The following is a 26,231-nucleotide window of genomic DNA, read 5'->3' on the forward strand; positions in this document are numbered from 1 at the left end:
CATAATACTATGCAAGCGACCACCGCATGTCCAGCTAATATACTCGCGAAACGTCTGCCGCAGTGGTTCAGTCGGAGTCACGAGAGGAGTCTTAGCGCTGTCGACTTTCACCAGAACTACGTTGAATGCTGAAGACAGAAACCCATGATGCAGCAAGCATTGAGGAGCTCTGGGCAACCAATGGAAGCTACAGCTGCATGCTGCCCAGGACACACCTATCACGCCGTGGAGAGCAGAAGTATCGGTTCTCGCACCCGGTCGAGAAGCAGGGGGCCGGTTACGCCTACGGCAGAGCGGTGAAAAGGTTAAGAGTACTCATAACCGTAGAGAAAAGCAGTGTCAAGGGTGTCAAGCCTTTCCCCGACTGCCTTGGCAGCATTATGAAATTTCAAAGACCCTGCCCGAACAAACACGACAACGGCAGGATTCGAACCTGCGCGGGCAGAACCCAATGGCTTAGCAGGCCACCGCCTTAACCACTCGGCCACGTTGTCTGAACCAGTGACCTTCGAGGCCCTCGTGGTGGGATACGAGAATCGAGGCCCTTTCTGCCTCGCAGGCAGACATGTGGAACCGATCTCTTGCGAGACACAGTAGTTTCAATGAAGGGCAGCAACACCACGTGGTCGAGGATACGCTCATTGAGATGACTAACGGTTGTAGCTTCAGGGATTTTACCAAGTGTCGGTGCTGCCGTAACAGGTGCACAGAAATTACAAAGTGGAAACCGCAACGACGCACTTTTTCCTTCTGTTGTAGCTGTGTTCACGATATGGCAGCTGCACGCAGGAGAAATCACGTCCTCGCATCACTTTAGCATGGCGCCATGCTCAATCGCCGGCTAGGTGCAACACTTCTTAACAATAGCCGGCAGGAGCGGCAGCCCCGTGAGCGTGCTGAAGGACTGGTGAGTGCATCGGGACGTCTGCATTCTAGGGGATCTTCCTGAGTTAAAGCTGCTGGAAAATCTGCCTTTCGTGATGAGGCACTAGGAAGGTTGCGCCTTCGGCTCCGAGGATAAGTCAACGAGGGTCATATTTTCTCCATCGCGACATATTGCTTCAGTGTTACTGGCGCGAAGTATAATTGTGTGTCATGAAGGGATTAATTGGAGACCAGTGATTTAGCGACTCTGAGACTCAGGCTCATAGCCGTAGCGTAACTGCAGCGGCGTTAGCTACCGCAGTTCGTGTCGGTCCGCAAATGGGCAGCACTCCCGCGGATCAATAAATATTTCTATGCAGACAGGCAATGACACATGTTTATACGTGAGGAGAGGTTTGCACATCACGGTTGGCAGCTGGTCACCCTAAACGAGTTAACACACGGCATAGCATGCACAATAGAGACTACTCCAGAAGGGACTTTTGGTCGAGTGACACTGCCGTCGCCTCATGCTGAGTTAACGGTGTGGATGTGATCGAATTCTGGCTGGCATGTACGAGCAAATGAGAACCCAGAAAATGATTTGAAGACGCTGAGTGCGATGAGGTCCTGCACCAACTGCACCAACTGGTGGCATCTGTGGACTCGATGGGGGCATTTCGAGCGTGGCGTGCCTCGAAAACAGTAGTTCAGTCACTTGCACCCTCCCGAAGCTGATCTGGAGGCGACGTGAAGCGTGATCAGGGCATGCGCACCGCGATGACGACCAGAGCGATAACAAAGGCAATGATACCCAGAACCAAAATGCCACAGAAACAGGCACTACTCGCTCTGTAAGCAAAGTAAGTTGCACAAACAGCACGCGAAAAGCAAATCGCCCAGTAAGTGCATCGGGAGTTCTGTCAGTGGCGTGCCACAGCGAAGTTCACACGCCTGCTTTCTCCATCCGTGCCATGATGCAGCACGCGCCGTCTGCTAGCGAAAACTGCTGAAGCACAGCATCAGGGGCGGCGAAGCTGCCTCTTCGGTGGCCTGCGTTTGCTTGACAGCATGCATCTTCTCCACCCCCAGAGGCACAGCCAAGCGGAGCAAGTCTGCGTCACCAGCCGAGGCATGAAATGGAGCTTACTTGATGAGCGCGCACGTCTGCTCTCCAATAACCAGATTTAAGTATGCCACGGGATCCTGCAAAGCCGGAGAAAACCACGCTCAGAATCTATGAGTGTTTCTGCATACGCAGTGGGAGATAAGCTCACGCCGCGTGAGACCGGAACCTTTTCTCGTTTTTTTGCCACACGCAACAGTCACCGAGCTCCGCCGTGCGACGCGTGCGCGGCGCAGGCACCAACCAGCTAGACTGCGCCAATCCCCGTCAACTGCATCGCAGCACCGCGCTCGGGTCGTTGCATGCACCAGCCGCGTCCGCTCAGCGGCTCCTCCCCTTCGCCGGCTTGCGAGAAAAGACAGCGTCAGCGCGTCTTCTGCGTCCAGTGCCACGCACGTCACCTGCGCCGCAAGCGCTTTGAAGGCCAGGTCGAGTCTCCTGTCCGACTGAGGCAGCCCCTGGCTCGGAAGCTGCTCTACTCCAGGACTGCGAGCGCGCAGCAGACGCCGAGGAGTTGCTCCTGTCTCGCGTGGGCTCAGAGAACCTTTCGTGAGACTGGCCTCAGCGCGTGACCTACGGTGAACATGAGGTTCGGCGAAGGCCGATCTGTCGGTTCGGGCAGCGCGTCTGGGCCTGCGCGCCCCTGTCCAGCGGGATGGCGCTCTGCGACGTCCTTCGGCACGAGAGAGACTGTGCAGTGCAGGTGCGCGGGCGCAGCCGTAGTCCTGCGAGTCAGTCCACCGCAGAATGCATACAAACACCCACACAGATGCACATATGCTTGCATGACGCCGGCATGCGCGGCGACCGGCTTTGAGTGTGTGGGCTGCCGCCACACGCGGGCGCGGTTCTCCCGCTCAGGCGTCCACGTGACAGCGTCAGCCTGCGGGCCCGCAGAATTTGGGGTGCAGGCGGCTGCTCCTGTGGAGGTTGCAACCAGATTTGGTGCCGTGCGAGTTCCCGCGCAGTCTATCCAGACGTGCGAGAGTTAGGATCCGAGACCGGACTCACGGTTCCTCCCCGCGCGCAACCCGAGACCGCGTCACGGCTCTCAAGGCCGTCAAAAGGGAGACGCACCTGCGGACGCGGCGCCGGCGATACCCCGTGCGCCCGCAGCAGACGATCTTCAGCCACCCCGAGAGGGGAGCCTGAGGGGGGGGGCGTCGAAGAAGCCTTGCTCCATGTCGCGCCGGTTGAAGCAGCTCGTAACTCTCTTCGGGCAGCCCATGGCCTCGAACGGCGCACACCAGAAGGCCTGGCACCACAGCTCAACCCTGAGGCAATTCGCAGACGAGGCGCCGCGCGATGTAATCTCGGCAGCACGCAAGAACTGCTGCAAGCCCAGGCAGGTGACGAGTCGACCCCCAACACAGCAGAGGGAACCAGGGGAGGGCGCAGCCGCGCCGAAAGGGCCCGTCGGTCACCGTCAAGGCTGCAGACCGGCGCAGCGAACCAGGCGCGGGAGGCTGCATGCCGCGCCTCCACTACGAACACGACACCAGCGTCTCAGTTATCTGAACATGCCGACCTCTGGAGGAGGCCTCGTTGGCTGAGCGGCTGCGCTCCAGCGACCGCCTCGACATCGATCTAAACTTACATGCCTTGCCCCATCGGCTCGTCGAACGCGATAGTGTAGTCCAACGGATCAAGAAGACTCTCGTCGGCGCGCAGGCGAGCCATCGTAGTGTGCGTCAAGGCCTCCAGGCTGAGGCTCTCGGGCGCGTACAGCGCATCGTCATCGAACACTGCGTTGTTGTCCACGATGGTGAACTGCAGGCAAAACAGAGACGGCGACTCGCCCGCGCGTGGCTGCGGCTGCGCGGCTGAGATGCCTCCAGCACGAGAAGAGAGACGCGTGGAGCTGCCGCGCGCGTGCGCGCCACCGCTGGGCCGCACCTTGAGACTCAACGCTGCGAGGGGGAGGCTTATCTGCTTCACGATGCGCCAGTTAAACGTCGCCGTCGTCTTCGCAAATAGATGCACGTCGGTGTAGTACACTTCGTACGTATCTTGAAGATCGATGCCAGTCATATAGAGCTCGACTCGAACCTTCACGTCGTTGCGCTCTCCTGGCCGTCAACAGTCATGCATGCGCACACACACAGGGACGGCGCATGACGACGACCCAAAGACACACACAGCGTATCACTCTTCTCCAGTGACCGCAATGCCACCATGACCGCCGCAGAGGCCGGATCTGTGCGTTTACAGACGTGGGCAAGCGAGCGAAAAACGTGTGTGGGTAGATGCATTTCCGTGGAGAGCGTGGCGCCACACATATGCGGGACTGGAAACAAGAGCGCGCATATTTGGCGCGAGGGCGAATTTTCAAATGCGACGAAATCGGGACTGCAGACGTCGACCTTGGTGCGCTTGGGGTCTCTGATCATCGCTGCCAAGGCCATCTCTCTCTAGTGCGCGGTCTGTGAAGTTTACCCGAAGCTCCCTTGAAGACAGAAATGTCTGTCACGTCCCATATGACAACGCGCAGCTCGAACTCCTGAGTGACCGCCAAGTTGTTTACGGGAAGCGGGTCATACGGAGAACCGTCTGCCACCTGCGCAGTCCAGAGACAGGCACACCAGAAAGGCCTGAAGCCTTTGAGAGCGCCGAGCCAGCAACTGTTAGGGGACTGGGGAGCTAAGGCTGTCAATGCGGACAACACTGAGGAGCGAGCCCTCGACACAAATTCTCCGCGAACTGGAGTGCCCGTGCTGAGGTGGCGCCACGACTTCATGTGCAAAGCACCGCCACGCGAACGGCGCAGGGAAAACCCCCTACAAGGAGCAGCGCATGGGCTTGGTGTCGTCAGATCCGAGACAGTGTAGCCGCAACAAGACCGACTAAACGTACAGACGAGAGAGCAAAGAAGAGAGAGGCAGTGGGCGCCCGATGTTGAGCTCGCACTCCGCCTGCGGGACGCTGACACCTTCTGCTTTCGGAAAAAGACTAGTCAATGGGAAAGGAAAAGCGAGCAGCTATTTGCGTTTAGGTGGTCCCCGTGACCCGCTTCGCGCTTTCGCCTCACCATGTCGACGAGGCACCTGAGCGTCCCGCAGGAAATGCCTTGGTCGTCTTCTTCACTGCTCTTGTCAAGCGTCAGATACTCGATTGGAAACGTCTGAAGCGGGGGCAGGAACGTCTCTTTGTCCTTCCACGTGACTGGCCTGCGCAAAGGCACCGACAGCAAGAGAAGCAATCAACGTTGAAACCGGAGCTTGATTTCCGCGGCGCCGCGAGCCCCTTCTCAACAACACGGCGGAGCCAAGCCGAGGGCAAAGGGATGCGCAGCCACGTGACGCTGAGTTCGTGCTACGAAGGCATATAAACGTGGAGCTACCATGACCTTCCAGCAGCACTTATGTCTTTCCACAGACGCGCAGAAAAAGATAAAGACGAGGCGAAGCGAGGGATCTTGCAGCGGCTCCGCACGCACTATCCTCGACGCATTCGCGCTCGTTAGCGCGGCGCCTCAAGGACGGTGTCTGTGGGCCTGCGCCTCGGTCTCCCATAGGACCATGGTTACTCGGTGGATCATATGTATCTGATGTAACATTAAAGCGATTCTTTGTAATGCATTTTGTATTTCACTTTGTAGGTTGCATTCCAATTGCATCACACATCTTCTGTTTACATTTAAATGGTTTATTGACCCTGCAGGTATTGATGCCCCGCGAGGCGCCACCAGAAGACAGACGAGGGGATGTCTGCCGACTCGCGTGGGATGCTACGCTCTGTTGAATCCTTGATTCAGATGCAAGTAGCCACCAGAAGAGGCAGGCTCGAGTTCACGCGGGACATCCCCTACCTGTCCAACTGGACCTTCTTCGGGCGCGCCGACTTGATCGCCAACCACCTGAAAGGAGGAAACGGCAAGCGCCTCGCACGCCACGCGATGGGCGCGAGCGTGAGACGCCATACTCAGACCCGGGAGGCATAGACGCTTGGACCAGCCGACAGTAAGCACCTTAGTCACATGCCTACACCCACCGACACTAGCCACATGAGGCAGCCAAGCAGAGCAGAAAAGTTCACAGAGAGGGCGCCATCCTGGGAGACGAAGGACCGGACAAAGCGACAGTGGGAAAGAAGAAGCAAATGGCAAAACCAACTAATAAACTGAGCACTGGAAGTGGAAGTTTACACGTTTACTAGTAGAGAACACTTTTCTATCGCAGTCTCCTCACATCTTCATGAGTGCGGATCCTTTTCAGCTCTCTCTCTCGTTGCGCTTCTGTGTCTGAGGAGACCAGGCGGCGAGCGCAATCACAGGAAAAGTCAAGCGAGCAAAACAGAACCCGCGTTGGACGAGAGTGGAATAAAGAGCGAAAGGTTTGAAAAAGGCATACCTTTCCTCGAGGTCAAGCGTGGCTTCGCCTATGGGTGAATCGGCTGCCAGCATATCGCCCTTGTCCATGACCGTGATTCTCAACTTGGCGGCGCCGGGAATGAGGACGGAGAACACAAAGTGCTCGTAGAAATCAGGACTGTCGTTGCTGAGGACACGCATGGAACCAAACACACACACGCAATGCGACTCAACGCCTGGGCCCCACTGAGGCGTCTCACATCCCACAGTTGCTTATCATATACATACATATATCTAGATATATATGTATATATATGTATATGTATATTTCAAGTAGCACGTTTGTGCTGTTGGACCTATACAAGAGGACATGTGGGCACGCGTGCAGCGAGAGTCTTTCCCCGCCGTTGGACCTCGTAGATGCACAGGCGTCGCTATCCAACACATGCTTCCAAGCTGTCTGCATGACATCCAAATACAGGTTCATGTATAGGATAGGCGCATGTGTAGAACAGCGCACGTAGCAGCTCGTCTCGTGATTCCTGCCCTTTCAGTCCTCTGCTTTTCGCCCGCGCTCACTTGCTGAAGACGTTGTCAGAGACGACGGTTTGGTCGGCGAGGCAGAGTCTGAGGTACGGGTCACTCTTCCCAAACCAGTCGACGTTGAGGAGGCTGCGGCCCGTGAGGACGTACACATGCACAACGACCGTCTCGACGACCCACCGCTGCATGGGCGGCGCGAGCGTCACGCGCGGCGTTCGCCGCTCTTCAGTCTCCAGCGAGCAACGCGTCGAGACGCTGCTCTCGCTCTCCGCTGGCGGCGAAGTCCCGCTCTTCGCCTTCTCGCCTCCGCGTGCCGCGCCCAACCTGCACGGTTCGTGCCCCTCGGCCTCCTCGCCGGTGTCCAGCGTGGGGTCTCCGGCCTGCGCTCCACTCATCCCCGGTCTCTTCGCCTCGCCGTCGGAGCGCACGCGCCCCGACGGCGTCCCTCGCCCCCCTGCCCCCCCAGACGCCTCTGGGCGCAGCAGGCTTTCCAGCGCGGACAGGGAGGCCGACGACGAACGCTGGCTGCGCGCGCCCTGCGCGAGCGCAGCCTCGCGCTGCTCCGTCACGTCAGTCACTTTGAGCCAGCCCTGGGGGTCACAGTAGACAGAGGGAAGCGCGATGGTCCCTCGCTGAGAGGGCAGATGCACACACCTGGACAAAAACCGCAGGCATGGAGTGAGACGTGGAGCACTCACACGGCCGCTTCGCAACGACTGCAGCTGCGTGCTCACACATGCCTGCTGCAACGCCGAAGGGAAGCGGCGAGGAGCGATCACGCGCAGAGCGACCACACTGGCGCGGGAAGGCGAGGAGGGACGACCCTCCAGGGCAAACGAGCTACGGCGAGGCGATCTGCGGCGAAAGTCATGTCCGAAACTGGGACCGGCTGACAGCCTCTGCAAGCCCCAGTCCCAAGTGAGGCGTTCGCCTCCAAACGGCCTGCCAGTGAATTGGCAAGCGCAGTTGCCACGACTCGTCAACCTTTTCCTTTCCTGGCATGCCTTTTCTTCTCGGTAGCAGAGGTCCGCGCGACGGAGGGACCCGCGGCCTGGTGAAGCTGTCTGTCGGCGCCCGCGTGCCTCGAACGCATCCGTCAATGCTGCCCTGCATCCGCTGAGTTCGCCCTGTTCTCGCGCGTCTCACCTTCAATTGCGCGACTTTTTTCTTCTCCTCGCCCCACTCAAGGTAGCTCGTGATGTTGTTGGCGGGCAGAACGTTGAAGTTGTCGAACCAGATCTGCGTCTGGTTGCGGTCGAACAGTCCGCGCTTCTTCAGTCGACAGACGAGCTGCCCGCGCCGCACCTCGAGGGGCGTCGCGAAGCCTGCCTTGCGGTCGTGGCTCTTCAGGTAGCCTCCCGTCTGCCACGAGCCGCCAGAAGAAAGCGGGAAAAGGATGCGCGCACACACCCTCCAGACCGCTATCGGGTGCGCGTTTGCAGTTCGCTTGCAGACACTTCGAAGGAGTTAGAGTCCTTTCAGCGCATGAAAGCATTCCGCAGATACGCCTTCCTCTGTCTGGCCAAGGTGTATATATCTTTGACTACACGAATGCGTCAAGGCAGATTTTAAAAAAATACGGAATTCATATGCTTGGACACGTCAGCCTTAAGCTGCGCGCGGCCTCGCCGGTGATTTAGCTAGACTCCCACCGCGCATGCGAAAACTACATAAAAGTATATACACCTATACAATTATGTCGCAGCAATTCTAGGAAGGCAGAGTTAGACGTGCAGTTATGCATGCACAGGCAGGCATTACAGCATACACATATGTATGTCATATTGGAGGGTGCGGTATGCCTAGATTTTTCCCTCCACCGTATGCACAATGATAGATACAGTAAGTAGATAAAAAGATAAATAAATAGATATGCATGTAGTTGGTTCAACGCTCTTGCCTGTCTCAGTGAATCTTACCAGAGGCACCAGTTTGTCGATGGCGATCTGCAGCTCCTGGATCTCCACGCTGAGGGCGTCACCCTCGTCGCTTTCCTCTTTCTGTAGGAAGAGACAAGCGAGCGGCGTGCACTGAAGTCTCGCGCGACAAATGCGGGGTGGACGGGCCTCTGAGCCCGATTTTAAAGGCAGTCCTCGACGCACGCAAATAGAGCAAAAAACGCGCGAGCCACAATCACAACAGCCCGTGTCGCAAGCCGCGTCTGTCTACCTCACACAGGGGTCGATCGCTGGCATGCAGCTTCACTCCCTGAAGACCGAAACCTCGTCGGCCTGCGGAGGATCTCCGCTGCTGGCCTCACCGCGGAGTGCCGCTTCAGCAGTTTCATCTGCGCCGCCATCCGCGCGAGCTTCTGCTCCAGCGCCCTGCAAGCCAAACGGAGGAAACCAGACAAGCCGTGAACGCGTCATGAACTGCCTCACGGCTCAGTGACTCCTCTCGCTCCAAGAAAACGGCAGCGGAGGCGCGAAAGAGGTCCTCGCCTGCATTCACGACCAGGATGTAGTAGAGGTCACCACGACAAAGGTGGTCGCGGCACGCTGGGGCGGAGAGGGGGAACGCGCGAAGCAGCAGGTCACGCTGTCTGAAGCGTCCGTGCCAGGAGGCCCTGGCAGCAGCGCGGAACGAGCGTTGGGGAGGAGCATTTCTATCTCGTACTATCTCTTGTTGTGCAGCACTAGCTGTTATTGGGAACTTCATCTTCCATAGCAAAAACATGTTCGCAGCTCCTGTAAATCTGTCCCACGTAAACTCCCGTGCCTCTTCATAAGTGAGCAGAGAGCGGACACGCCGAACGTCCGTCTGTACATGTGCCCTCCGTCCTCGCGTGTTGGTGGTAAACGCCCTCGCTCCTGAGCCGCGAGGCTCGCGTGGAGAAGCCCTCGCCCACGCCCCCCCTCCCCCCGTCGAATACTGCGGCCCAGAGACTGACCCGCAGACGAAGCGGAACTGATGGTGCGGGTCAAGAGACCAGTTGGCTGATGCCAATTCGCAACTTACATTTTAGACAGGTCGAGGATGTTCTCTGTGATTGTGTCCACAATCACGAAATCGTTCTCCGCCGGATACCTGCAGAACCACGTCACATCTTTCAGCCTACTCGTTGCAGAAAGGAAGAACGCACAACTCACGTGTACCCCGATAGGGATGGTGGAAATACAGCTATACACGTCAATATATACATATACATATATGCGTCGATGACTGAGCGGCGCCTGTGGGTGACTGCGGCTGTGCGAGTGCAAGTCTGCAGGACCTGATGTCGAAGCTCGGGACGGAGATGCGATGGAACTTCTTGTCTGGGAGAGAGAGAAAGACCATGAGGAGCTCGCCGGCCTGGCCGAAAAGCTTCTCCTTTGATCCCTCGTCCTTCTCGTCGTGCGTCCACACCACGACCCCTGGGGAGCCACACACGCCGGAGCAGGGTGACAACAGAACCTTATGCACATCCGAATATGTGCAGATACGAAATATCCGCAGACGCCTGCAATAGAGGAACGCGGACAGTCTCTCAGTCTGCGTGCTGGGCACCCCAAAGAGGCGCGCATGTGACGCCCTGGGACATGAGGCTCGCAGCGCTTGAACGCGTCGGCCTGCTCTCTCTCGGGGCTCTCGACTCCATCTCTTGACGCTCCCGTTGGCTACTGTGAGACTTTATCAAACGTGGCGCTTAAGAGGGCGTGGGAGGCGGATATGTCTCGCATGTGCGCGCATGCAGACACGAAAAGCGAGATGAACACGGAAAAACGACCGACATAGCGAGATTGCTGCATAGTCGTTTTGTGCATGGGGAGAGCTTCCCGTCGGCGGCGCCGTGAGCTGGCTGACCCCGGCAGGCGCTGCGCTTTGCTAGCTGCGAGTCTCACCTTCCTCGTTTGTGTAGATGTTGATCATGTTATACGTGCCGAAGAACTCTCTGTCGAACGAGGTATCCTGGAGCAACGCAGCAGTCGCTCGCCGCGTCTTCCTTCGGCCGCCGGTCTTGTAGACCGTTTTCATGATTTGCAGCCGTGCTAGCAAGCAGGACCTGAGGGCGGGCGACGCCAAAGAAACACAAGAGTCACATACGGAGTGGCGGGTGGGGATGTATATAAATGCACACACAAATATAATGTATATATATGTATGCATTTGTTCATGTGCTGGTGTACAGATACGAGAGTCCTGGAATTAACCTGAATGGGACTTCCGCGTGAGATCTTCCAGCCGCAGAAGGACTAAAACTCACCCGCGCTGCTCCAGGTTGGTCTTGTGGCCTGGCTTCCTGAGCCACGTCCTCAGAGCCGCCCTCACGCGCTGCTGATCTGCGGCGTCTGAGGCGACAAAAAACACACACGATGCCGTACGTAGAACCGCTCTGCGAGGAGGTCTCAGCATCGACAGCTGAATATGCTCCTGGACGAACGCGCAGCAGTTCGCACTTACACACGCAAGACAGGCGACTCAAGCCCCCAGCCAGCAACGCGCTGTGGGCGTAGACGTACAGACTACATCCAGTTGAGCACACCGACAGATCTCACGGCTGTGTGAACGAAGATTTTCCATAGGCAGGTAGTCTGCGCACGCGAGGGAAAGACTTGCTGCACCGTGGATTCCTGGGCCCTCGGCGGCGGCCACGCGGAGACCCTTCGGCTCGAGTCTGCCGCGCAGGCGAATGCGTGCAACTCGCCACCGGGCGCAGAAAAGAATGCAAGTGGCAAACGCAGGCTCAAGCGTGGACGCACTACGAGTGCCGGCGCCCAGTCCCAGCCGCTGGCAAGTATTCCAGACTCCCTCAGCTCGCGAAGAGACGCGTGTCACCGGAGCTGAACAGGTAGGTGCACAGCCGACGGTGAGCGAGGCACAAGCAGCAGCTGATTGAGAGGCTGGGGCCGCCCGTGCTCGAGACCTGCACAGCGATGGCCCTGGCATTTGGGCAGAGGGGCTGCCTCACGTGAATAAAATGTACCCACGCGGCAAACGGAAATCTGAGCCTGTGTGAAAACTCCGGAGGCTCACCTTCAGAAGTCGACGATTGTAGCGACTCGCTGGGGTGAACTTTCGCGGTTCGCCGCTTGGTCAGTGCGGCGAAGAAAGGCCTGCTTTCTTCCTTCTCTCTCTTTAGTGCGCTCATCATCTCGTCGTACTCGGCTGCTGTGGGCCCCGGGTCGGACAAGTCGCCGACCTGCTCAAGAGGCCACAGCGCAGACGACGAAAAGTCAGGGAGAGCGCAGCTCGCGTTTCCTCGGCTATTTCGTTTCTCGTCAACTGAAATCGGCGCATGCTGCACTCCTCCGCGCCCTCCGCGTGCCCGCCACTCGGGCTGCACGGCTTCTGGTTGGCGCCGCGAAGGGAAGAAACCGCGGCGGCTCCTTCCCGTTCGGCGATACTCACGTGGGCACGCATCGAATCCCCCTGCTCCCCACGCGTGTAAATATGCAAGTATGATTTACATACACACAAATCTGTATGCGTGTGCTTGCGTATACGTGCCTAGAGTTGCTTTACTCCCTCTGCGGCTGACATCGAGTCACGCAAAATTCATCTTTCAGGTTAATCCTAGATCGGTCCGCAGAGTTTACAATGCATGCGACCACAGCTCCGGCTAGCGCAAGTACTTGTGTGACTCGCTAAGCTTCAAGTTTTCTCTTTCCACGCACCTTGAGCACAGGCTCCTCGAAGGGGACGTTGACCTTGTCTGGGCAGCCGACGAAGTAGTCGTCGGCGTTCAGCGTGTGAACGAGGATTTCGTTCGTGTTTAGCTCGCGAATGAAAAACATATCGTGGTCAGTCAGCAGGCGCCCTACGAGGAGGTCGTCGTCGTAGAGAAGGTCGCCCGTCGCGTCCGCGAAGCACTCGACGAGCACGTCGACGTTGGCGACATTCGTGCAGGGGAGCTCGGGGATGAGATACTGCTCCTGATACGCATGCGTCACACTCGCAGGGGCTGGCTGGAGTCTGACTCCGCACGCGACGAGATACATGCAGGGCGAGCAAGCGCGTTTATCGAGTAGCTGCCGACGCGCACGAAAGCTTCCCCGCCAAACCAGGCGAGAAGTCAGAGCTTCTTGAATGTGGCCACGCACATACATTCGATTTCACATATACGGGTGTGTCCTGCAGAAGAATGTATACACATACTCCAAATATATACGCATGTGAAGCTGTGTACTGGTGCTTATGAATATGCAGTCAAGTGCGCACACACAAGGCAAACGGGTGAATGCGAGGGGCGGGCCGTGGCGCTGCGTCGCGCGGCTGGCGGCGGGATTCACCATAAGGTCTCTGTGGAGTTTCGGCGCGGGGAGTTTGGCAAGCTGCGGAGAGAGCAACTGGCACTGGAGCGCGCGGTCTCCCTGCGGCAGGCGCAGGTACTCGTTCACGGAGAGGCCCAGCGAGGCGACGTCGCCGCCTTCGCGGCTCCTGAGGCGGAAGTTGATGTCAGGCAGAATGGAGCGAACCGCCCAGGGGCGACTCTGCACGTGCGCCAAGAGTCCCTCCGCGCCCGCTGCGCTCTGCGCGTAGAGCGTCGCCTCCTCGACCAGCTGCTGCTCAGTCAGAATCGACTGCAGATACGGAAGGTATGGCGTGACAAAGAGCGGCGGGGACACCCGCGCCCCAACCCACTTCCCTGGAACACCCGTCGATCCTGCGAGAGAGACGCACAGAGGAAGACGAAACCGTGAAGAGGAGCTCACACATGCACAAAGGCGCGTGAGGGGGGACGAAATGGAACCCCCCGCGGCGGCAAAAACGAATCGGCGACTCGTGCCGCACTCAATAAAACAGCTTCGAAGAGACCTCCGCCGCCCTCGGGGATTCGCGAGGGCGGGCACTGAGTCACGATGACGGAACGACGAAAACTGAGAGCACCAGCTGGGCAAGCTGGACAGCGAAACGATGAACCACGAATCAAACCTGTTTTGTTGAGTCATACGGAGTCACAGCCAGGCGCGAACAAATATGTATCTATACACACGCGTACATACATACATATGTATGTATACTTTTACATATCATGGCGACAGCTATGGAGGCTGCCGCGTATTCGTACACGTGCCTGAAGCCTCGGGACTTACCTGGAGTTTTGCGAAGCGGCAGCGCAACTTGTTTGGAGTTCCGGCAGGTCTCGGCGTCGGGAATGTAAACCACTCTACGCCGAAGTTTCTGCCGTAGCTGCTGAGAACCAACGCACAGGAGCGTTCGCGATCAGTCGCCGGAAATGCGTCCTTTTCGCATATCTCCAAGTGCTGCACTGTCTAAAATCGACACTCAACGGTCCAGTCTCAACACAAACGCGTACGGAAACTATGACGTCGCTACGCATGTGCTACGGACCGTCCTCTTGGGCGCTGCACGGAGACAAGGCGATCTGGGGCCACAGGCTCCTTAGGCGACAGCCGCGGGCAACGAGAACGAAGCGCGGCGGGACTCTTCGATATAAGTGCAGAACCAAATAGGGTGCTTCGCTGCTGATATGCCGGCACCACCACTAACGCACCACTATGGATGGGGTTACTTCAGTGCCGCATGCTACAAGACAAACACAGCAGCCGCGGGACCGCGACTGCTGCCAGAAAAACAAAGGGTGAGAGGACGCGCGTCCGCAGGGGGACTCTGAGCAGGGACGTTCACCGCTCTCCAAGAGCGGAAGCGTCAGGCGGCCCTACACCCTCAACCCGCGGCGAGTGATGTCTGCTGTGCTCACCAGATGGTCTGCGAACTGCGCGACGATGTTCGGTCCGGGAAAGTCGTCGGGGGCGAGCGGGAATTCGAGAGGGCACTCGGGGTCCTCTGGCCAGAAGGAGGAGAGCTTGAGGATGTAGTCGGCCGAGGGTTCGAGTCCGGCAGTCTTGAGCATGCGGAGCCCGAGCAAGTCGATGTCGATCTGGTAATACAGCAGGTGGCAGCCCTTGTCCTCCCGGACCGCCGCGGGGTCGGTCAGCCGATAGACGAGCCACTCAGGCGTCGCGCATGCGCAGCCCTGCCTGCCGGCGGCGTACGCCGGGCCCCGCGAGACCGCGCTGAGAGACGCCAGCCAGCGCTGCTCAGCCTGCACGATCAGGTTGTTCGCCAGCGCGGAGCACCCACCCGCGGAGAAGCCCACGGACGCAAGGAGACGCGGTCGCTTCTGCCACGCAACGCCCAGGGAGAAGCTGCGCTCCACGGCGTCGAAAGAGAGCTGCTCGTTGCCTTGGAGAGCGTACCACACCGCTTCGTTGGCGAAGTTCGGGTCCGTCTCCACAGCAGCCGCAGGACGGCTCTCGGCGGCCGAGACGGACAAGGCGCGAGCAGGGTCGTCAGCCGCATGCGTCGCGGCGCTGTGGGAGTCGCCGTTTGTAAGGTCTGCGACGCCTGCTTTCCGGCGCGCCTGGCGCTGCCTCAACTTCAGCTGCCGCGCTTCCTGGCGCCGCAGCAGATCGCCAAACGTCCGCTGCCGTTCGTCCATGTTCGCCGGATCCCAGTCGACAACCACACTGATCATCTCCTTTTCGATCTCGCCCTTGTCGCCGATATCGATGTCGAAGATGCGCGTCACGATGGGCGGCGGAGGCAGGAGCAAGCTGCCGAAGTCCGGAAGCCCGCTGCGGGCCTCCGGGCAAACCGAAGGCGCGGGACCAGCCCTTTGGAGGCCGCGCCCATCGACACCCGGCGGCGGCTTGCGGACGCCCTTAGGGCGCCGTCCAGACGACCCCGACACCGACTGCGCTGCGGTCTCTCCGCCCTGAGTCTCCTCGGCCCCCATCGCCAGGGCCTTGGGGTCCATCGCCGGGGCGATATACAGAAAGACGGGCACCGCCGTCCGAGCCAGGAAAGACGGATTCGCGGTGCTGCCCAGGATCTTCATATCTCTGCCGATGTCGCGCTCTTGAACGTACTTGACAACCTGCGTAGGCGAGAGGCGAAGCGGGGGCATATCAGGAACACGTAAACGACACAAAAAAGGACTCATGGACAGCGTTTCAATATACGGTTGGCCGCCACGGGAGAAAGAAGGATGGCGGATTCCGCGCGCGTCGGCTACGCACGCGACTAAATGTGCCAAACAATGGGAAGGGCAGTAGAACGACCCTGAGAGCGACTGCAAAACGACGGAGAAAGGGGCGCTTGCGTCTCACCTCCGTTTCGACTTCGATGCTCCACCAGGGGTTCACGGACGCGTCGGCGTCCATCGCAGGCAGGTTCCGTGCCTGCAGCATGTCGCAGTGGAAGTAGACTTGGCGATAGAAGGGCGACACATCTCCAAGGAAGCTCGCAAGAGGCGGCGGCGGCGACGCGGCGGCGACCGAGCGAGGACTCAGGAGAGACTCGTACTCGACCCGCCAGCCAATGTGCCCCTGGCGATGCGTGACGCGCTCGAAGCCACACATGACGGAAACCTCTTCGGGGCGCGGCACCGCCTCCAGCGGCTCTTCGTCGTACATCACCACTTCTCTGCGGAGACACAAAACGCCGAAAAAGCGTGAAGCAGAACGCGCAGTGAAGCACGCGGATACTGAGGGCGCCAGACGATCATCGAGCGAGAAAGAACCACAGGGCGATACGTCGCCCGCGGAGGGACGCTTGCGTCCGTCGATGATTCACGGGGATGAAATGCCTGAGAGATGGGCACATCCCCTCAGGAGAGAGGGCGGAGTATACATAGACATCTGAGTGCACGTATATAGACAGACAGCAACGCATCGATTAACAAGAACCTCAACCGCTGTGCGGCCTCACGGACCTACGAGTGCGAAGGCTGCATTCCACTAGAGGCACAAGCGGATGGAGACGCGCAGAGTCACAGAAGCTGGGCTGCGCAGTTCGCCCTTCTATGGAGAGAGTCAGGCACGGCTAGACAGCGACGTGCGCGACGTGTCCGACGCGATTCTCAGCCCTTCGCGTTTCTCTCGAGTGCCCTAGAGTTGGGAACTGAAGATCTGCGCATGAGAGCGAGCCCGCCTGGGCGGCGCGCAGGTGCGCTTCCTTGGGCTCACTGGGCGGTCTCTCGGAGATTCAGCTGTCGGAGGGGCGCGGGCGCCTCGTCGGCTGGTACACTGCGCAGCGAAGGAAAACGCGCGGGGTCTTCGGTGACGACAGCACACGCGTGCCCGAGGAGACAGCCGGCGAAGCTCGAGGGGAACCGACAGGCCGGCAGCGCAGTGACGGACTGATCCCAGTGAATCTGGACGCAGGCGGCAGAGCCCGCAGACAGATAAGAAGACGCCGTCTAGCATTTCTGCGCCCTCGCGCGGACGGCAATGCAGGCGACACCTTGAAAAAAGGTCCTACTCGGCGAGGCTATGCGTATCTGGACATAGAAATATAGATATGCATTCATATATATAGGAAGACGCCGAGAGAAAGCGAGGGATGGCAGCCACACGCCTTGACCAATCTAGGCAACGCAGATATATATTTGGGGGAACGGTTTCACGCACCTGAGTCCACTTAAACTTGCTCTGGCTCTGCGTGTCGACGGCGGCATTCTCCCTTTCGCGCAGGGTGCTGCTGCCGTCCCCCAGTGCGGCGGTGCCTTTATCCCGCAGGAGCACTGCGGGGTGTGGCGGCAGAGGCTCGATGCCTGGTCGCCTCTCTGCAGAATACACGGACGCGCGCACGGGAAGCTTCAGTTTTGGCTTGAATGCCTCTTGCAACACTTGAGAGGCAGACAACCTGATCCACGGACTCCGCAGCTTTCCAAGGCCCTCCAGCCTTCGCCACGCCGCATGACCCACAGAGGCCAACATATATGTGCATGCAGGATATGCACAATATTAGATCTACATGTGCATGCACGCCTGTGAAACGAGACAGAGTTCTTCGCGTTGATACAGCACGATGAGGATTCTGTGCGCTTTCACGCGAGCCGAGCCGCCTGCTGGACACGAGGCCGCATCTACCCACGGGGGCAGGCCCATGAATTGCTTGCGTTAGCCTTGATTTGATCGCCGGAGCTCTGCTGCCTTGCGGGTCACCAACTGCCGTCGCCCTACGACTACGGCATGCGTTACGCTCTGTCCACGCGCATGCTAGTTCAGGCAAACGGAGCACCTGGCCGCGGCAGACTTTTCAGGAGACTGGCGGTTCCTGTCAAGAGTGCATTCTACATTGCTAGCCCGCGAAGGCAGCGACACGCATGGGGCTGACCTCCAGGAGAGTCAAAGGCCCTTCGCACGTCTTCGTCGGCGCAGGCGCCACCCCCAGCCTGACTGCGTCTCTTCGCCTTGAGGAGTGCCTGCGGCGGCGGCCAGCCGTCGTCTCCGCCGGCGGGGCCGACGGTCCCCTCGATGAACTGCGTGGCCTGGTGCGAGCCGCCATGGAGCGGCAGCCGCGCAAAGAGCCGCGGCGGCTGCTGCTCTTCGCCGACAGCCACGATGTAGAGGTACGCCCACTGGACTCTGGGGAGGAGGTAGACGGGCTCGGAGACCCGCTTGACCCAGGCGTTGAGAAGCGACTCAGGGTAGTCCAGGTCCTGCTCCAGTCGCGATTGCGGGAGCCGCACGTCGCCCTCGCGTTCGCTCTCGCTCCTGGCGGCGCGCGAGTCGAGGCCGAGAGGCTCTTCGCCGCCTTCGCCGGCCTCCTCGCCGTCGAGCCCGCGCGCGGCTCGCCGGTAGGCCTCCACGGTGTCGTGGGTCATCTCCGCACGGCTCTTGCCCCAGTTGTAGAGGCGGAGGACCCCGCGGGCGTCCACGTAGCCCGGGAACTCGAGAATGTCAAAGTTCGAGTCGGGCAGCTCCTCCATGCTGCGGATGCTGCGAATGCCCTCCAAGTCGCGCGTCAGCGTCCGCCTGCGCGTCGAGTACTGCTGCAGGAAGCCCATCTTCTTCCTCTGCTGCGGGTCGTCGTCGTCGGGGAGTTCCAACAGGCAGCCCGCCACCTGCACCAGAATACTCACTTCTCGTTCTCTGCGGACGGAACAGCGACAGCAAGCGAAAAAAGCAGAAAGGACTGATGAGGTGGGAATGGGACCGCAAGAAGCGGCGCTTCAGGAGCTTGCCACCAAGCCTTGATTTGCGCGCCGCTTCATGATGTGACGGCGTGACGACACACGCCCTACTCCGCGCCTCTCTTAGCTCGTGCAGCTATGTATCCCTCTCCGCACCTGCACAGGATGGCGGGTGAGTCAAAGTATACAGCCGCCCCGTTCTGTGCCCTAATGCGACTCTCTGTCTTCTCTTGTCAGCGTCTCTCCCTGCTCACAGGCGGCCACGAAAGTGAAGGGAGTACCCCAACGCAGACCGGCCGACTCCAGGCACCCGAGAGCTCTGCAACGCGGTGTAGCCGTCGGCTTGCGTTCGACGTCGCATCGGGCGAGTTCCGGCTGGCAGAGGCGCCGACTGTGACGCCGTTTCGCGCTCCGAGTCGCGTGTGGTCTCTCGGGACTCACCTGTACATGTCGGGCAAGTAGAGGGCTCGGGCGAGTTTGACTTCGATTCGCACTGGCAGCCCGACTTTGTCGGGGAACGGGGGCCAGTCGTGGCGGCGCGTTCGCTTGCTGTCGACGAGGACGCAGAGCGAGCCGTGGTAGGTCGACGGCGGGTCGAGTCCGCCCCGAAGCATCATCACGTTGTATTCGCTGCGCGTGCCCTCGAAGTTGCCCCCGTACATGTGCAGCCAGACAGGCCGGTTGAGGCTCACACGCAGCAGCCGCGCCGTGCCGACCTGCTCCTTCAACAGCGTGCTCGCGAAAGGCGCGTCCGAGTCGAATACGTCCAGCACGAGTTTCTGTCTGCGGCTGAAGACAGACGCAGCAACCGCACCACATTTGACCGGTCGCCAGGCTCTCGCACCCCGGATGCAAATCGGCTGGCCTCGCATTCGTTGCCTGGCGCGGGGGCATGCAGCCATCTCTTGTCGGCGACTCGGCAGGGGCGTTTCTGTCTCGAGCGAACCCGCCCGCAACTTCGTGGAGCTCGCAGACCTCGCACCCGTCGTCTCGACCTTGAGGACCTACGGATTTTTAGGCATTTGGATGGGCAGCGGGTCCCACAGGCACTCGCGCTGCCGGTTGCTCTTGACCGTCGTCGACCACGTCTTGGGCTCCACGAAGGCATTCGGTGAGGAGACAGTGACGAACGGGTCGCAATTGTCCCACTGGCAGCTGTTGTAGTTCGCGTCTGTCTTGGGCAAAAAGTCGCTGTAGAGGTATACGTAGTAGGTCTGCGCGACAGACACAAAAACGCGGGAGAAAACTGTCTTCCAGCGTAGCCGCGAGCGCGCAGCTCAGCCTCCGCGCTACGCATACGAGACGCACGCCGCCGCGCGCGACACGCAAATCCAGACTAGCCTCTCTTTCCGCTTGCCAGCGGCAGATTCACAAGCTTATTCCTCCGTTAACAGTATAACATGCGGGGATCGCCTGCAGGAAGCGTGAGACACACTTCCTCTGAGTGTCCGCCTAACTGCGACAGAGATGCTTGAGCGTCTGTGTGCAACCGCGTACGCGGTGAATCTCCCTGAAGGGCGCTGGATGTCAGGCGCCCTTACGTACCCCATCGCGGTCTTTCGGGCGTCGGACGGGGGCGTGCACCTTTTGTTTGCTTTTTCCCTCTTCAGTTTTCGAGGCGGCCTCCGCGTGCTGCGCAGCCTCCTGGGCCTCGGCCGCGACGTACCGTGCGCGCTCAGTCGACGGCTGGAGCTTCTTCTGGGACAGCTTGGGCGGGGGCAGCTCCAGACCATGCTGCCTGACGAAGAAAAGAGCACACGCCCGTAAAACACTCTAACAGACAGCGACCGAGCTCGCACGAATGCCCGCAGGAGCAAGCGAAAAATGGCGCGCACACGCCTGATGCGGACGCGCGCCCGTATGACGGACGGCACTTGGACAAAAAGCCGCCACGAGAGCCAGCAGGTGAGACGCGTCGAGAGCCCATCATACGCGAAGGAGACGGGATCGAGTTTCGCTGAACGAGGCCCCCGACCGCGCGGTGACCCGTTCCGCACATGTGTAGAATCGCTTTCGGAGGGCTGCATGCAGGCCTTCCTGCACATACAATATCAATGTATGAAAAACGCAGTACATGAACACATGGGAACATGCGTGCGTATGCTCGGGAGCCCCGCAACTGGCGAGAGCTGTGTTTTTGAGTTGCGAAACTCTAGAGGACTGGGGGGATGGTCCCCCTGCGCTCTCGTTGAAGGACTATGATCAACACACGATCCGAGGGCGGTAGTCGAAGTGTGCTGTTCGTTGAGTACGCAGTCCTAGTCCTCAGTCAAATATGCAAAGTCTGCACCAGGGTTGCGCGGAGTTTGATCTGAAACCCAAATCGCTTCAGAGAACAGACTCGGTCGGGACGACAGGCGGTGTGTCCGAGTGGTTAAGGAGATGGACTCGAAATCCATTAGGCTCTGCCTGCGCAGGTTCGAATCCTGCCGCCGTCGCTTTGCGTCCCTGGCGCGCCGACTGCCTGCGTGGATCCAGTGACTTTTCCAGCCGCATTCTGTTCGGATGTTCTCACATTCCTTGCGTCGTGCTGTGCCAGACCCTCTCCGTCGGTCGTCCGCGCGGATGCGGACGCGCGACGACGGGGGCCCGCGGCCGCACCGTCTGACTTACACAGGCGGCGGAAAATGATACAAATCGATGAGTTGTCTCCGCGCCTCCTTCGAAGTGAAGATGTCCACGTCCAGGAGCACCTGCGGGGCAGCGAGCCCCCAAGCCACCACACATGCAGAGTACGTGGATGCGCAGGTCCGCCTGCATCCTATGAGAGAGTATCTGTCTCGGTGCGTAGCCCTGTTCGAAAACTGCAGGTGGCTCTACAGCGGCTGGCGGGTTCTCTGCGTGTTTGGCATCCATGGCCGCAACGCTGTGCGCAGCAGATGGCATCCACCTCTTTGAAGGCCCGCACGCACACGCGTACGTATGTACACCTAGGAGATACACATAAACATATGCATATATAAATACCTCGCTCCCGCGGTCACTGCGGGACGTGCCGCGCGTGGCCGTTTTTCTGGGAAGGATTTCTTCAGTTACTCACCTCGCCGACTTTCATGCCCGCGGCGTTGAGCAGCGTCGCTCGCGCAGCCCACGCACAAACGCGCTTCTCCACGCAGAATTCGCGAACGTCGTCAAGCGGAAACTCCCAGGTCCCGAACGTAAGGAAATGAGCCTGCCTCAAAATCCAGAAAAGAAGCAAAGGTGCACATGCACCGCCAGACGGAAAATCGATGGAAAAAAAAGCCGGACAGATATATATACATGTACACGTGTATGAAACTATGCTGCAACACGCTGGGTGTGGGCATCTGGGACGGGAGAACGGTAGTATGATTGAGAAAGTCGTGAATATCACGGCGTGCACGCGCCGCTCCAAAGAATCACAGGCAGCCCAGGAAACCAAAAATAGCGTGTACAGCACTGTGAAAAACAAGAGTGAGGAGAATGTGGACGAATGGACCACCGTGTCTTATTTATATACATACCCATATGTAACATATATATATATATATATATATATAGATAGATAGATAGATAGATAGATAGATAGATAGATAGATAGATAGATGTACATACACGCAGGCGTCTATGTGCGCATGTAGCGACCGTACACACGTGCACTGAAATCTTCCAGTGTGTGTACAGCACCACAGACTGCAGGGCCTCGAAATTGCACAGAGCGCCCGTCCCGGTCCACGAAAAGCCATTCACGTCTGCAGTGGATGTAAGTGCTGCATACACGTGGTTGCAGTGAAGCGTTTGCAAACGCGAACAAACCCTCCGCGGATGCTGCGTATGTCGCACGCCGCTCTACGCCCTAACGCACCTCGGGGTGCTTCGCACGCGCTCGGCGTCTCTCCTTCCCTGAAGAGAGACATATAACGCACTCGCAAAGTTGCATTCCTTGACGTAGATACATACTGGTCCAGACGTGGTATGCATTTGGGCAAAAGTGCATACGTAAAGGCAATCTCCTCTCCGCTGAACCTCACGACAGTGCGTGGCCACGTCGACTGCGTCCAGCTCCTTCTTGGCTTCAGATGCGTGGATAAATGCACAGCAGACAGCTCCCTTGCCACGTCCGCAGGTTCAACACGTAAGTCATTTTTGTGGGTTTTTTTGGCTGCGGCCCGCGCACAGTTCCTGTTTTCTCACCTCTGCGACGAGCTGCGAAATCGTCTGTCACCTTGGTCTTCTTGTCGGGGAGCGAGGTCTCTGCCTCGCGTGTCGGCACGGCCTCGAACTTGGCTTTCTTTCTGCTGCTGCCCTGCTCCTGCCGCTTCTCGCCTTTGAGCTCGGCGTCATCGTCCTTCTCGACAGAGGCATCGGGCGCAGCGACCTCAGCCCCCGAGCCGACCTGCGCACGCGCAAAATGTTCGCCATCTCCGGCCTCCTCTTGCCTCTCTTCGTCTCCTCCTCCTCTCGCTTCCTCCGCAGCAGACCTAGAGGCCAACTTCTCGAAACTTCGGCGGTCCTGCGCCACAGCTGCGTCCGCGGCGTCCTGGATGTCCAACGTCACAGTGGCCTTCGGCACGCTCGCTTCGTCCTGCGCAGCGCGCCGTACGTAGAGGGACTTCGCTGCGTCCAGTTCGTCCTCCTGCGAACCGAGAAAGCGCGAGAAGAGAACAATGGGGAGAGGGCGAGAAGAGAACAATGGAGAGAGGGCGAGAAGAGAACAATGGAGAGAGGGCGAGAAGAGAACAATGGAGAGAGGGCGAGAAGAGAACAATGGAGAGAGGGCGAGAAGGGAACAATGGAGAGAGGGCGAGAAGGGAACAATGGAGAGAGGGCGAGAAGAGAACAATGGAGAGAGGGCGAGAAGAGAACAATGGAGAGAGGGCGAGAAGGGAACAATGGAGAGAGGGCGAGAAGGGCTGGCGGTCCTGGCCAGCAGATGCCCGCGGATGAATACCCGGAACGCGCGCCACCCTGAACCCGAAGCCCCGAACGCTGGCTATGCAAGCTGCTTAACACACAGAGCGGCACAGTGCCTGGCAGCGCGTGAGGCGGGGCCCAGCGCGCGCGGCTCAGAACCCGAGACGAGGTGGGGGGGCGAGGCGCATGCAGGCGTACAGTTCCTCTCCGTAGGATCCACTCCAGCCTGAGGCGATTCTGAATGAGGTCCTCGAGCGTGCTGTTATACAGGAAAAAGTCCAGCTGCGAGCCCTGAAGGCACGAGGCGCGGAGACAGAGCGGAGGAGATTTGCAGCCGCACGGAGTGGGGCCTGTTCTGTGGGCTGCGAGGGCGACTGCGGAGGGAATGTCGGCAGTAGAAGCACGCCTCCCAGAAACAGCTTACCATGCCTCGAGGCCCGTACGCGTAGCGGAGACCCTCTGGGCGCCCCAGGCCTGTCACCTGCGACTTGTCGCCGACAGAAACGCGGATGGCTGACAGCATGTCGGCGCGTACGGATGGGTGACCAGACTGCAGACATGGAAGGCACCGCAAGCGAACCGAGCACAGGTCACGAACGAATCCCGGGCTCTGATTCTCCCCAGACGCTTGCTAGACACGCTACGCGCCGCTTGCGCCCGCAGCGGGGGGCAAGCGCCTGCCTGAGCGTGCGGTACCGTGGTGAAACCCCACAGATTGATAGGGGTAGAGCCGAAAATGCCTCTACAGCTCCAGAGCCTTCCCTGCAGCCCGCTCACTGCCGTTGAGTCGCTCGAGCGAACGTGTATGTATATATATAAGTATTCGAAGGCTGATGCAAAGGTGCGCGGCTGTACCGACAGCAGAAGAGGTGTAAATAAACCGGAGGTACTACAGTGTTGAGGTGCATGGGCTTCGTAGGCTGTCAAGCACGATGCGTAGCTGCCGCCCGCCCGCGCGCCGCTACACTGTCTACTGGGCACAGACGCCGTAATGTGCGGCAGAGGGGGACGAGTGGGATATTTGCGTGGGCAACGGGAGATAATTTCTTTTTATCATCTTAGTGAAGGTTTCTCGCCTATTTTGGACGCTGAGAGGGCTGAACGCACCTCGAGAATATTGACGCGAACCGTGTAGTCCTGGGGTGTTGCGGCCTCGCCTCCAGCTTCGCCGATTTGCTTGGACATCTCGAGGAGATCGGGCTGGTCGTCTAGCCGGTCCACAATGTGGTAGAGGATAGTAATGCGGCTGTTGGGAGGCTTTTTCAGGAAGCTGGAGAGGACGTGGTGGAGCGACACCGTCTCCTTCTTGATTTTCATCGGCGTCTTGGGAATCTGGATCTCGCAATCGCCGAGCCTGTCGCCCTGGCGGCCAAAGTCCTGGTCGTATACCGTCACCCTCATGACGCCGGGCTCCTGGGAAACGGGTGCGATGAGGCGCAGCGCACGATGCACGCCAGACAGATACACGACGAAACAAAGGCAGTGCAAGCCGGTGCTGGTGAAGGCAAGTCAGTCAGGAGCGAGAAAAGCACGCGAATCGAAGTGACGGAGACGCGCAGTCGCACCTACTGGAAGCTGGGGCCGCAGCGCTTCTCACGGCTGGACTCGCGCACCGCACTCGCCGGAGGTGAAACGCGTAGGTCGCAGGATATGTTCAGGCCACATGAAGCCATGAGTCAGCTCAGGCCTTCTCGGAGCGAGCCTGGGGCACGACGCGGCCAGAAGGGCCTCACGGCGACTCCCTCGTAGCAGTGTGGGAGATGGCGGAGAGTGTCACGATGTATCCCTGGAGTCCGCACACGCCTGTCTCACCTTGACTTCCGTTTCTAGCAAGTAGTCCCACACAGGGTTGAGCGTGGACATCTGAGGAGGCGAACAGAACACTTGGCCGCCGAAGCGCACGTCGACGTAGGGATCCGAAGTCCCAGTGATGTCTCCTGAGGAGCCAGAGAGAGCGACTCGCACACGACGCCAAAATGGCTCCAAAGAAACGAGACCGAAACGGCACGCTGCCACGGAGTCTCTCCACACAAGAAGGAGGATGCTTGCCCGTTCCACAGGGAGGCGCTCTTGCAGTATGTGCCTGTGTGTTGAAGGTGAGATCTAGGAATCCTTCTAACCAGACACAAGTGGTAGCGTATATTGTGCCCCAGTCCTCAGCATCCCCCCCTGCCCGACAGCCCCTCATCCCCCCCCCGTGTCGAAGAGGGCACACGCCTCGGGCAGACGGACTGATCGTCGGCTCCGAGCACGAGCGATCCGGCGGAGCCTGAGAGAGGCGTACCTGCGGGAAGATCCGAGCCAGACAGAAAAAGCATGCGAAGATACAGAGGCCCCTCCTGCGGCGGAGGCGCGTTGACGAATTTGTTGTCCGGCGCCTCGGGTTTCGTTCGGCAGGCGTCAAACACGCCGGAGAGGTCGATGGTGGGGAGCGGATTGCCGGCGCCTCCCGGGATTCCGCCGCCCATGGCAGCCCGGAGGATGAAGGCTGCCATCGTCGTCGCAGAGTGTGAAGGATGGGGAACCCGAAGAAAACGAGATGTGCGAGAAAGAGAGAGGAGCTTTCCGCTGTGCAGCTTGGATCGAACAAAGAGTGCTTGCCGTGTGCGTCAAGCGTTTGCATCACGGCAACGAAAACTGGGGCGCAA

At 59.2% G+C, this 26,231-nt stretch overlaps 1 protein-coding gene and 2 non-coding genes across 3 annotated transcripts; 1 reads left to right on the forward strand and 2 right to left on the reverse strand.

Moving 5' to 3' along the window:
* Positions 1-412: 412 nt before the first annotated feature.
* On the reverse strand, positions 413-494 carry BESB_027020. Its single transcript has one exon. It is a non-coding gene; the product is annotated as a tRNA-Ser (tRNA).
* A 1,131-nt stretch (positions 495-1,625) lies between these two features.
* On the reverse strand, positions 1,626-26,078 carry BESB_026790 (C2 domain-containing protein; the record flags this gene model as incomplete). Its single annotated transcript, XM_029361359.1, has 37 exons — positions 1,626-1,716; positions 2,015-2,070; positions 2,568-2,715; positions 3,588-3,760; positions 3,887-4,059; positions 4,427-4,547; positions 5,019-5,157; positions 6,340-6,486; positions 6,879-7,432; positions 7,989-8,204; positions 8,762-8,842; positions 9,103-9,166; positions 9,801-9,869; positions 10,057-10,198; positions 10,667-10,827; positions 11,029-11,113; positions 11,799-11,964; positions 12,440-12,697; positions 13,055-13,428; positions 13,859-13,955; positions 14,488-15,666; positions 15,899-16,214; positions 16,757-16,944; positions 17,201-17,355; positions 17,910-18,667; positions 19,150-19,497; positions 19,717-19,922; positions 20,254-20,446; positions 21,322-21,401; positions 21,749-21,880; positions 22,535-22,572; positions 22,864-23,305; positions 23,782-23,874; positions 24,008-24,133; positions 24,691-24,996; positions 25,396-25,520; positions 25,868-26,078. The coding sequence occupies 37 exons, from the start codon at positions 26,076-26,078 to the stop codon at positions 1,626-1,628; spliced, it is 8,211 nt and encodes a 2,736-aa protein (XP_029215714.1).
* BESB_027010 lies at positions 21,065-21,146 on the forward strand. Its single transcript has one exon. It is a non-coding gene; the product is annotated as a tRNA-Ser (tRNA).
* Positions 26,079-26,231: the final 153 nt, after the last annotated feature.

The sequence above is a fragment of the Besnoitia besnoiti genome, assembly GCF_002563875.1.
Source record: "Besnoitia besnoiti strain Bb-Ger1 chromosome Unknown contig00014, whole genome shotgun sequence".
NCBI classification, from domain to species: Eukaryota; Apicomplexa; class Conoidasida; order Eucoccidiorida; family Sarcocystidae; genus Besnoitia; species Besnoitia besnoiti.